This window comes from Spodoptera frugiperda, chromosome 23 (assembly GCF_023101765.2).
Source record: "Spodoptera frugiperda isolate SF20-4 chromosome 23, AGI-APGP_CSIRO_Sfru_2.0, whole genome shotgun sequence".
NCBI classification, from domain to species: domain Eukaryota; kingdom Metazoa; phylum Arthropoda; class Insecta; order Lepidoptera; family Noctuidae; genus Spodoptera; species Spodoptera frugiperda.
Window position 1 is genome coordinate 1826824 of NC_064234.1, and position 12316 is coordinate 1839139.

At 39.7% G+C, this 12316-nt stretch overlaps 1 protein-coding gene and 2 non-coding genes across 3 annotated transcripts in view; 2 read left to right on the top strand and 1 right to left on the bottom strand.

Moving 5' to 3' along the window:
- The window catches only part of LOC118266761 (hemocytin), a 51248-nt gene that overhangs the window by 25642 nt on the left and 13290 nt on the right, over positions 1-12316 (bottom strand). The window contains exons 21-38 of the mRNA XM_050703044.1: positions 12042-12178; positions 11453-11571; positions 9853-10003; positions 8974-9152; positions 7608-7788; positions 7170-7300; positions 6814-6934; positions 6266-6412; positions 5676-5925; positions 5191-5319; positions 4540-4763; positions 3963-4109; positions 3300-3489; positions 2642-2839; positions 2495-2515; positions 1867-2006; positions 1208-1324; positions 469-719 (exon numbers count right to left, since the gene is read on the bottom strand). Coding sequence (XP_050559001.1) covers positions 469-719; positions 1208-1324; positions 1867-2006; positions 2495-2515; positions 2642-2839; positions 3300-3489; positions 3963-4109; positions 4540-4763; positions 5191-5319; positions 5676-5925; positions 6266-6412; positions 6814-6934; positions 7170-7300; positions 7608-7788; positions 8974-9152; positions 9853-10003; positions 11453-11571; positions 12042-12178 — 2833 coding nt within the window. The remainder of the gene's footprint in view (positions 1-468; positions 720-1207; positions 1325-1866; positions 2007-2494; positions 2516-2641; positions 2840-3299; positions 3490-3962; positions 4110-4539; positions 4764-5190; positions 5320-5675; positions 5926-6265; positions 6413-6813; positions 6935-7169; positions 7301-7607; positions 7789-8973; positions 9153-9852; positions 10004-11452; positions 11572-12041; positions 12179-12316) is intronic.
- Positions 8395-8467, top strand: Trnaa-agc (transfer RNA alanine (anticodon AGC)). The gene has a single exon. It is a non-coding gene; the product is annotated as a tRNA-Ala (tRNA).
- Trnaa-agc (transfer RNA alanine (anticodon AGC)) lies at positions 10566-10638 on the top strand. The gene has a single exon. It is a non-coding gene; the product is annotated as a tRNA-Ala (tRNA).

Below are 12316 nucleotides of genomic sequence, written 5' to 3' on the forward strand. Positions count from 1 at the left end.
ATAGGTGGCAAACGAGCAGACGAGTCACCTGATGGTAAGCGATCAGCGCCGCCCATGGACACCCGCAACACCAGAGGAGTCACGGGTGCGTTGCGTGCAGGTGCGTTGTGTTAGTATGAGTTAATATAACTCAATCATATCATATAAAGCAGGGGCAGCCAACTTATGTATTCGCGATCGACTTTTTTTCTAAAAGTTCCTCGCGATCAACCTTTTATACAAAATATTTATGTACTACTTACTTTAGTACCAAAAATTTTGAAGGTTTTCTTAATTTCTGATCCGCGATCGGTCAAAAATTCTCTTGGGATCGACCGGTCCTGACCTGTTGGCCACCCCTGATATATAGTATATAATGATGTTATACAGATTGACATACTACTCTGTGACTAGAACCGGGGATTGCCGTTAAGTTACAAATACACATGACTTATAAGGTACTAATTATTAAACTGAAAGCTGACTTACTTATCTTTCGAGCACTCAGGAGGCGGTGACGTAACCTTCTGAACAGTAGTCGGTTTCGGCGTAGTAGTGGTCGTAGTAGTCGTACTGGAAGTCGTAGTGGAAGGCGTGGGCAGTATGTGGGGTTCGATGATCGGTTCGTGCGTGGAGCCTTGTACTTGCGTGCTGACCATGACGCAGTCGCTCGAGTCACAATGCATGTCGTTGTCTAGACACTGGCACTTGATGCAGCCGTCTGCTACTACGCCACCAGGCTGTGGGGGGAAGGGGGGTGAGGTTAGTTCTTGATATCTATGGACACTTGTAAGCAAAGAAACGGAGCCAAACAATCCTGTATAACTTTAAAAATGATTATAAGTACTTTTTACAATAAAATACTCTAATTTTTTTATTAAAAAATAATAAACCATAATTTTATTCGGCGAGAACATTAAAGCAGCTTTCGAAGTGAGCTTGATCGCATTTTCCCCCTTCATTGGTCGAGATTATTCTCACAATCGATCGCGATCGAGTTCATTTCGATCTTTCGAATTGAAAGTTACAGAATAGCCTAGCAGAACCCTTAGTACGAGTTTGCTTTATGTTTAAAATAATCGAGCGCGTTTGACGCCATGACTGGCCGGCTCGAATAAACCAATCAATCAGAGCGCCGAACGCGCTTTCCTTTCGATCTCGTTAAGGGTACAGGAAGTGAAAACAATAATAATAATTGCAGATTAACATTAAATTGTGGTAAACATACCTTAATGATCTTATCGTCAGCGAAGCAGGTACAATCCTTGCGCGGCACGCATGTCTTCTCGTCTCGCCAGTACGAGTCGGGCGGACACTTCTTACTGACGCACCCGTCCACGCAAAGCTGTGGGAGAACGTTTTATTAGGACTTCGTTTTAGAAAATGTAATGTAATTGAGAAACTTAAGACAAAAACATATTTGTTATACCTACCACGAAAAGGAAAGCAAATAAGAATAAGTTAATTATTATGTTATCGACTTACCCACATAACTGTTTGAAGAGGAACTCGGTCGAGTGGCGTCATGTGTCGCGGAATGCTGCTCATGAATATGAGCCTCTAGCATGGCTTGAAACTAGTCGAGTTCCTCGTCAAACTAAGTGTTTGAGTGTATGAGTAAGCTCGGTTTTACAGACAATAGCATTAATTTAGTATGGCTCACGAAAGTTCTAATAAGAATAAGTTACTCTCATTTTTCCTACTGCATAATAACTATAGTGACGAACTTAGTAAAAAATACGATGATTTCAAGAGTCACCTTAAATAGACGGACGAAGCACTCGTAACCAACACCCTGTACCAGTACCGTAGATTTACAAAAATTGCATTAATTATGTAAGTATATTTAATTTGTAGTTAATTATTGTAAGTTATGTATAGTATTACCTCTCCAATACAGCGTCCCCTCTGCACCATGGTCCTGCGGAAGTAGTCGCAGAGCCTGTCGCAGCGGTAGGCGCAGGCCGAGTACTCCTGGCCCGGCGGACACGGGGACGCCGTCGACAGTGTCGACTGCGGGGGTACCACTGGTGGTAGACAGATAGAAAGGTCATTTATTTTGTAATTATATGTCTTGTTACACATTTGATAAGGTATATTGTCTAGTGTATCGAGGTAAATTAGTCTAGTTTTAATACACGTCAAACAATTTTAAGCGTTAACCGACACAGCGAGCGATGCAAACAACGCTTATAATTGAGCATAATGCATGAGAAGCAGAGACGTCTTAAACCTCCGGGCACTACGCGTCTATGCAGTATCGTAGTGGCTCGACATATTTTGCCTAGCTTATTATGTCTAGGACTATGGGCCCCAAACATGACTTGAAACTAGTCGAATTACTTCTCGAAACAATTAAGTACGTAGATAAGCCATGCAAAATAATTAATTTAAAGACATTTTTATTGTACCGTTGGAATATTAAAAATATTGCTCATGTTTTAAGAGATGTACCTATTTGTGTATTACTGTCACATGCTAAACGTAGAATAATGTTATTTATTAGGAATATTACCTGTTGTTGTGGAGGCAGCACCTGCGAAATGAAGATAATCATTAATTGTTGATTTATTATAATCAATCCTTAGAAAAAAAGAAAAAAATGTCCTGAAGGCACCAATTTAACCATCAAATTTCTTCAAAACCAAAAACCAATACTAACTTGGAGTAGTTTCGCCACAGTCGGGTCTGACGAGGGCGACACTGGCCGGCCAGTCGCAGACCATGGTGACATTGTTGTACAAGGTGCCGGGCCCGCACGACTTCAGCACGGGCCCGTCCGGGCCGCACTCGTAGAACTTCGTGCAGTCTGACGGGTGCGGCTCGTTCGGACGGACCGAGTTCTCGCACAGAGATGGTTCTGTAGCAATTTTAGATATTTTATTTATTAATATAACATAATATACTTTTGTCTAAAAAGAGTAGGTCAATGTACAACTTTTTATGTATGCCTTACTCATCACCAGTTCTGTAAATTTTTGATTAGTAAAAGGATGTCCTCATCTAGATTTTTTTTAATAATAAATTTGACGTGTACCTAAACGTGTTTTTTTTTGTAGCCGATTTGCAAAATAAATTCATTTCATTAATTAATTTCAAAGAACAATGTTCAAGTTGTTAATTGTCGAAAATATTTATTTATGGACATATTTTAAAGACAATACAGGTATCGGAATCGATAAAATTACAAAAATATCTACAAATAAACAAAATTAGGATGAGACCAGACACACATAAACTTAGTTCAGTCGAGAAGCCATTAAGACGAATCAAAACCTACTAGACAATTAAAAATAATTCCTGATCATCCATTGACTCACCCTCGCACTCGCAGTAGACCCTGATCTCGAAGTCCACACACTTCCTCCCGCCGACCTCCTTGCAGTACAGCCCTCGCTCCAGGCTGCACTCCACGTCCAGACCTGTCTCCTTGGGAGTCCTGTGGTCGCCTACAGTACGGCACTCTATCTTCTTCATCATCTTCTCTTTGCACATTGGTGTGCCGATAGTCTAAGAAGTAATAAATGTAATGTTAGTAAGTATTGCAAAAGTATTTGCAAATAAATATAATTTATCATTTAGTATGAAAGAACACCGTTTTTTTTCTCTTTTCTATGAAATAAAGTTCGAATTTTCTCAAAAAAGTAAAGAGAATAAACAGATTGAGGGTCCTGGAAACTATTACTATCTACTTGGATTTTTACACAAAGCACTACACACAGAATAAGAAACTCTACACTGTATATAAGTTATAAAGATACTGCTAGATTAGTCAAGGCAGAAAGCAATAATTAAAAACAAACAAATTATCTAGTAGAAGAATTATTTTATAATAACTACTGTAACATGTATTGTTATCGTTCCATTGTCTACCCCTATGAGACACAGGCGTGAGGTTATGTATGTATGTAACATCTAAACTTGAACCATACTTGCAATAAACGACTTGAATTTGTATTTGAAGAATAAAAAATGATAGTTACCAGTTCATTAGGTCGTGGCAATGGTTCGTTGTCGATGGACTCTCCGTGCGGGCCTACCTCGGGCTCCCCTCGGTTGATCCAGGTGGTCCACCCCGTCACACACTTCAGTGGCTCGTCGTGAGGCTTCGGGGTTACTTCTTCGCGGGGCTGATATTACATTACATAAAGAATAAAATTGTACTCTACTATAAAAAAAAAATTAGGGTGAAATTCCAAAGACTCCATCATTATTCTGATTGAATATACTGATTGCACACAATAATTTTCCCAGCTTGTACTAGTGGCATTCAGCACTTGACAATATCGCCTTACAAAGAAATCACCAGGTGATACACAATTAAGAAAAATATGTTTCCTTTTTTATTTTTCGGTCATAAATAATCCTATCATCTGGCAACCAGTATTTTTTTTATTTAGAAACTAGCCACTTTCGGGCCAGGGACAAGGCTAATTTTGTAGGAAATTAGTTGTAGGTAGGTATTATAACCTCCCGAGAGGAATAAGTCGTGTTCAAATTCACCTTGTATATTCACTGCCTAATTATTAATTAATGTTAGTCCTATAAGACTATACTCACAGTTTCAACAATGGTAGTACAAGGCTGTCCAGTACAGATCTTCTGCTTTTTAGAGCAGCGACAGGTATGGCAGGCGTCCTCCTCGATGACCTCTCCCTCCGAGACCTCCCGTCCGTCGTCCAGCACCATACACACGGGCTTGCACCGCGCGCGGGGCACGCACTCCTTGTGGGTACCGTTCTTGTATACCTGCCCTTCTGGACATGACTTCTTCGGTTTGCAGCCTGGGTAAACGTGGGGTTGATTAGCACTTGGATTTAGAACTATACCTTCAATACATTAAGCATTTGAATTATTTATTTGAATGAATAAAAAAAATATATAAGTCGTCCAGAGATTTTTTTCGCTCGTAATATTACGAGTCCCTAACTTAGGTACTAATATAATAATATTGTACATCTCAGTACATTATAATTTCAAAATTCAAATAACGGAACTGCGGACTGCCTAGCGGGTTACCGGGACTCCAGCTCGAAAAGCAGAAGTAGGAACAGGGTGATTTTTAGTCAGTAAGAGTCTGACACTCCCTCTCGCCTCGCCCAAGGCTAGAGAAGTCATTGGATGATTTTCCCCCATCAAAAAAGGCGATATTATAACGATCTGACACATTTATAATAACTATATAAAACACTGAAATTAATGTCTCATTACCTTCAATACAAGTCTCCTGTTCGCAGCTGGTCTTCATATCAGCGTAATACAGGGTGTTGTCGCACGTCTCCAACGGGCAAGCGGGTAGGCAGGCGTCGTAGTTAGAGCACTCCTCGTCGCATTGCATCGCTGGGGGACAAAATAAATTACTATAACATTTGTAATCAGAAACAAAATAAAATGGTTAAATTATGTACTAGACTAGGCAAATATATATTTTCTAAACTCTAGCCTTCTGTTTTCTTTACCATGATTTTATTTACACCAAGGCCAGAGAATCTCATATTTTTGAAGTCGGTTAAAACTAAGAAGGAGAAAAAACTTACTCTAGGGTTTTGAATTTAAAAAAATCTAATTCTTGACTAATGCGTTTAGTATTAGGTATCTAGTTACTCTAGTGGTAATCAATTTAATTTAATTTAAAAACAATATCAATATCAAAAGATCAATCATCAATATTAAAAAACAATATTAAAGGTACTCACGACAAGTCTCCTGCGTCCTCCACTTGAAGGTGACGCCCCTGTGTGCGCATGCATGCGCGTACGCGGCCAGCGCCGTGCAGGCGCACTCGCAGTCGGCGCCCGAGTCGCAGGCGCAGGCGTCGCGCGTGCAGCGCTCGATGTACGGGGACGGGGACACCTCCACGTGGCACAGCGTGAACGGGAACTGCTTCATCTTGCTGCATACTGACGACGCCCATTCTTTACGTTCTGGCCGTTGCTTGCAGTGATCCTGGGGGAAAAAGGGTGATTTTAGATTTAGATTTCAGCCATAATAGTCCCACTGCAGGGCAAAGGCTCAACTACTCTACTTCCAATTCTCTCTGTTTAAAGCTTTCTGTAGCCAATCCAAAAAAAGGTGAATTAGTCTTTGTCGGTACTGATTGATTCCATGGTCGGATTCCAAAAGTCAAAGTTAAAGCGTTTATTTCAATTAATTTTTTAATTAGGCAGTTTTGACACATCAAATTGAATTGTCTATCAGTGAAGCTAGGTGTGCGGTCCAAAGTGTGGTCCATTTTGTCGATTATATAACTGATATCATATTGGCTTTGTTCCCAGGATAAACTTACCAGTATACGTTGTGGTTTAGGACAGGTGGGCTTAAGTTTCCAGGAGTCAGCGAAGATGAGGGCTGAGGACTCCGCCATACCACCGCCTGACGGAGTCTGGAAGTCGTCGCGCATGTCCCCGTTGTAGTTACCGCACAGACCTTTCACCTGAAACCAGAAACAAGTATTCTTGAGACATTGTAGAAAAGCTCTAAAACGACCAAATTGTTACTTGTTTTCTACGTCTATTCGCTTCATGGTAAGCGTCCACAGGTCCGCATCGTACGATACGGGCCTGTAGACGCTTACCTTTAATGTATCTAGCTAACAGTAGCACATTAAAAATGCAAAAGAATAGTCTTCTGCTTATTAATTATTTAGTAATTTTGATTTTATTTATAACGTAAAATATAACGTTAACGTTAGGAGCAGAATTCATAGACGTATGTTATCTGTAAAAATCTTGTCTTTTAGTAGCAGTGACAAACCCATGATCCCAATTTTAGACGTTAAAGAACATTTACTAAATATGACAATCCTCAAAAGTTATTACTTTATCTAGTACTCACCCTTCCTTGCCAGATGGATTCAACCTTGACGTAGACCCTCATACCGCGGTCCCACTGCAGGCTCATGCCCAGGGTTGGCACGTCCAGGAACACATAGCCACCCGCTATACGCATCTTGATTCTAAACCATACACAATTAATTAGCTACATTACCTCCTCGTAAAATTAGTAAACTAGTAGATGGCGCCCTAATCGAAAATAAGCTGACAAAATACATGCCTTATAGTAAAAAAGGATGAAAATAGTAATCAAAATAATGGTTAGGGAAATAAAATAAAACATGAATGCAACAAAAGTGTGCAAAGCTATTAGAAAATCAAGAATATGTAATAATATTTTAACTAATAATACTTTACCTCTTCAGTTTAGATATGTCTGGGAGCGGAGAATCCTTGGTAAGAGAGACGATCTCCTCATCATTTCCACTGCCGACCTTCAGGGTCACTGATTTGGAGCACGTAGCGCCAGTAGTACCGCATGGAACGTTCTAGAAGGGACAAAGACGATGTAGATCTAATGGGTCACTTGGAGCAAAGGCATGAGTAAGAAAAAGACAGTTAAGTAATATTGGCTGAAGAATGTAGTAGAAACACACTTTCGTTAAAACACAATTTCTTTATAATATCCTAATAAATCTTTCTAGAAAAAACTAAAAGCTTCAAGTAAATAAGTAATCTAAATTAGCAGAAGGCCAAATAGAAACCTTACAAGAAGAAGTCGGTTAAAAACAAATCAAATGACTTTAGCATTTAAAACAACTGAGTTAAGACTCCATATTAAGCCAATATCCTCACTTGAATTTCCACATCGAATCCATCCTTGCTGTCCATGACGCCCTTGGCCAGGAGATAAGTACAGACGCCCTCGAAGTCATAGTCAGTGCCGTCGAAGGTGACCACGTGGGAGTCGCCCCACGCTGAACAAATGCCGGCGCATTTACGCTGCGTACACGTCCAGTTACCGCTCTTACACTCACTGAGGAATAAAATGTTATATTTATTTTACTCATATTTTTAAACGAATTGGTTGGAGGAGTCTGTTTTTAAGATTATTTAGACACCACTAACAAACGGCATACGAAAACATTGTAAGGAAACCTGGACTAATAACTAATTATAAGTTTGAAATTGCCCGCCCTCATTGAACAAGTGTACTTGATGAATAACTTCACAATGGATTAAACTCCATATGAGTATCGTTCCAAAAAATGTATCGTATAATAATTTAAGTCTTCAAAGAGTCGATTGCTATATTCGTTATAGGTACTCAAATCCGCAAAAGGTGGGCAATGCACTTGTCTTGCGATTGCTTAACATCAAGCGACCTGTCTGCTCGTTTGTCATCCCCTTCTATCCCATAAAAAACATCACTCTAAACTAGAGCAGCAATGTTCATTTTGTTTACGAGCGAATTACACGATGACGTTTTAAACCAGTTTATGCAACTGTGTCATTGCTGAGTAGGCCGTATCGGTCATACCTTGGCCACTGTCGGAAAGAAAGTGAAAGGCACGTACGCATTGTACATACAAATTACGCAAATATCTAGTAAGTATTGTCTTATTTGGTGGTTGAAGTATCAGGGGGCGTAGCTCAGATGGTAGAGCGCTCGCTTAGCATGCGAGAGGTACCGGGATCGATACCCGGCGCCTCCAATCCTTCTTTTAATTTTGTATTTGTTTTGTAGAAAAAATGCGTTTTTTTTTTGTAGTGTTCTTGGGCTTCTGGAGATTTGCGCGATTTACTGAATTCTACCAGAAGAATAACTATACTATTAATAATAATTAACCCAAACTCTTCCCGCGGAAGTTGTAGGAACCAATAGTGCATTTTCATAAACCTGATTATTTTAAACTGTGACCACTAAGAAGCCTAGCCAACGATAAGTATAGCGACCCTCATATGTAGAAGAAGCCTAATGTATATTTTAACTGTGGACTCTTACGTGCTATTTACATGAATAATAGCCAATTGGGGGATATCGTATTTTTGCTCACTGTAAACCTTTCGTTTTTCGTCCAATAGGGAATTTGACAGATTCACACCATTGGACGTTCAATATTTGATAGCTGCTGTGATTGGACACAAAACCAATTGCTACATTTTCCCCATCTAATGTTAAATAATAAATAAAAAATCCCCATTGGATATGCACACTCACCATTTATTACACTCCTCCTGCATGGTATGTCCGTCGGGGTAGCTCCTGCCGCCATGGTGGCACGGGCACTGCGCGGGAGACACACACTTCTTGGACACCGTGTCCAGGACGTAGCCCTTCTTGCATTGGCAGCCCGGTCGGCATTCTGCTGTCGTCGATGATGGGGGGAGGTGCATGTTCTAGGAAGTAAACAGGGGATAATTATGTAGATGGGACTGACTTAATAAATAACTATATTTGTTAATTATTTGTGATCATTTACGTACATAACTGGTACCTGGTGATTATATTAGTTCAAATCAAACAAGTACTCCAATAAGGAATTAAGTATTTTAAGTTGTTTTCTGCCTTTTTGACTTATTAAAGGTAGTGTAGAGTGTTTCCCTTTGACAAAACATTTTATTGATGCCACACATCATTAGCTACAAAGTTTTAATTCATAAATCGATTTAACATATTATCGTCTTTTTTAATGGAACAGCCAAAAAAGTTTTCTACAGGAATTTTATCAATTCGCATTAAAGTCTTTTTTTTTTAAAAACACGTTGCCCCACTTTAGGATTTTCTCCTGTGTCGTGGGTGCGTTTACAAACATACAATTTCACATACACATGACACCCAGACTCGAAAGAACAATCTGTGGATCACACAAAGAGTTGTTCCGTGCGGGAATCGAACCCGCGACACGTTGCACGGCAGCCAGTTGCCCAGCCACCGCGCCAACCGTGCAGTCAAATTTATTTCTTTTTTGTGAGGAGACTTCTATCTATATAACATCATCTGTGCAACACAGAGGATTTTTTTAACAATTTTTAGATTTAGAACAAGCATTCCAACTTTTAAAGTTGGTCTACAGTTCTTATATGAAAGTGCTCGTACCTTGCAAGTAAGTGGCTCAGCAATCTCGCAGGTGGTGAACTCCATGTTGCTGGTGGCGCTGCAGTTGGAGCGCAGGTCCTCGGCCGGCGGGTAGTTCTGGATGTCCGCCGGACTCGCCGGCTTGCAGTCCCAGCGCGCCCCCACACACGTACTGTGAGAGTATTATAATATATAGCATCATGAGTTTTTCTCCTAAGAGGTAGGTAATGTAGTACCTAGTTAGGGTACTGTTTCTTTTATTGCTGTTGTTATAAGTCCTATATATTAGGGAGAGAGCCCAGCATCAACTACTATTCTTGAACTAGCCATGATATTAGATATAGTAAGCTTCGAAACCCAAAAAAAAACTTAATAATTATTGTACAATTCAGTAATCGAATTGTTTAACAATCATACCAATCACACTAGCAACAACGTAAATAATGAGGTGGCAAAACATTGATAAAGAGTTGAACAAGGATAAAAAAAATAATTTGCTGGACCCAGGAATCGAACCCGAGACCTCTCGATCGGCAGTAACAACAGTAACCACTAGGCCATTTATCTGATAGTACGTACAAACAAGTAATTGAACTACTTCGACCGTCCAAACTAGTTTAGCTGCTTGAATGAAATTATGCAATTTAGTACAGTGAAAGGTTACCAATACGCACTTGTATTTATTTACGCAATAAACTTTGAAGTGGTTCATAAATTCGTTACAGTTATCAACAGGGGGCGTAGCTCAGATGGTAGAGCGCTCGCTTAGCATGCGAGAGGTACCGGGATCGATACCCGGCGCCTCCAATTCCTCTTTTGATTTTGTATCTATTTTTCATGTTTTTTATGATAATAAAAGTTGAAAATTTTTAGTTTTGACTGCAATAACAACAAATATTGTAATAATAAGTATTTTCCTTTATTGCGATAAGGGTAGACCGAAGTATAAATCTATTTTTTATAAGTTATGTTATGAGTCCCATGAAAGAGGGGGGAGCCTACTGCCACACACCGCAAATGTATAATTTGAATTTTATTATATCTATATATGCTGCAAATATAGCTGGTTCATATTGACCAAAGTGTGTAAAATATAATAAAAAAGTTAAATGTGTAAATATTGGCATACGTTGCAGGAAGTGACCTACTTTTTTAAACGAGGTCATTTATGGTGCGCATTCGCACCTAAATACTTTAAATTGATTATTCGACAATTGAATTGTATTCTGGTAATGGAAATTATAAAGATTATGGCATACATTGTCACAGGTTGATAATGTAATGATGATTTAGTATCGTATCGTCACGTTACGCCTTTTAATCACCGAAGGGGTAGGCAGAGGTGCACATTACGACACGTAATGCCACTGTACAATGTACATTGTACACCCACTTTTCACTATTTGTGGTATACTGGGCACAATTCCAGACTCCGTGCTACTACTGAGAAATTTTGAAAACCGAAAAAAGTCCAGTAATACTTTGCCCGACTCGGGAATCGAACCCGACACCTAGTCACTTAGGAACTTTCGACCCACGAGGCAGACGAGATGATTTATTCACTTATTTTATAGATACTCTTTTAATGTACGACTGTTAGAAAGAGAAGACTGATACTTACCATAGCTCCCTCTCTCTCCTGCCGGCTCTAACTTCTTTGTATCCGGCGTTGAACTGCAACCCCTTGTGGTAGCACGGACATAGCCCGGTCGGCACACATACGTTGTTGTCATCTAGTAGCTGTAACCAACCAGAAGTATTGTAGATTGGATTACGAGATTTTATATAAGATATACTTAATTTTGTTTACAAAGTTACGTATTGTGAATTAAGAATATCTTTTTTATAGAGCTTGGATTGTTATAAGAAAAATATCTGTGCATATTTTCACAGGAAGAACACGCATTGAGTTTTTCAAAATGAGAATATCTTACTCATTTTCTTTACTTTTATAAACAAACTGGCATTAAAATACCTACAGGTATGTAGGATTAGTAGTATCTAGTAGTAGTACAGGGTATATATGTACATCTTACTATTGAACATAAAGAAGTCGATTTTGGGGTTCTAGTAAACTCAAGCATTTGTGACCAATGCGTGCGAGGACTGATGACATCTTTACAATAGTATTTTGTGGCTGATGGATATCTATGGAATAGAGGTAATGAACAAGCAGATAAGATGACAGAGGATGAGACATGTTACCGTACCTGTCCAGGCGGGCAGGCGCAGCCCTCGACACAGCAGGGCTTGCAGGTCCCGCTGGCGGCCAGCGCCGAGTCGCTGCACTTGCGGAGGCAACTGTCCGCGCACACCGTGTACTGCTGCCCGCCCGTACACTGCAGCTCTACGGGGGTACACCATCGTTAGGGATAAGCATTATATGAGTGTAGATTCACTTTGCATCTAGATCATATTGACTTTCTTAAGAGCAACAAAGGGACTCTATAAAGGACTATTTTATAGCCTAGTAATTTTATTTTTA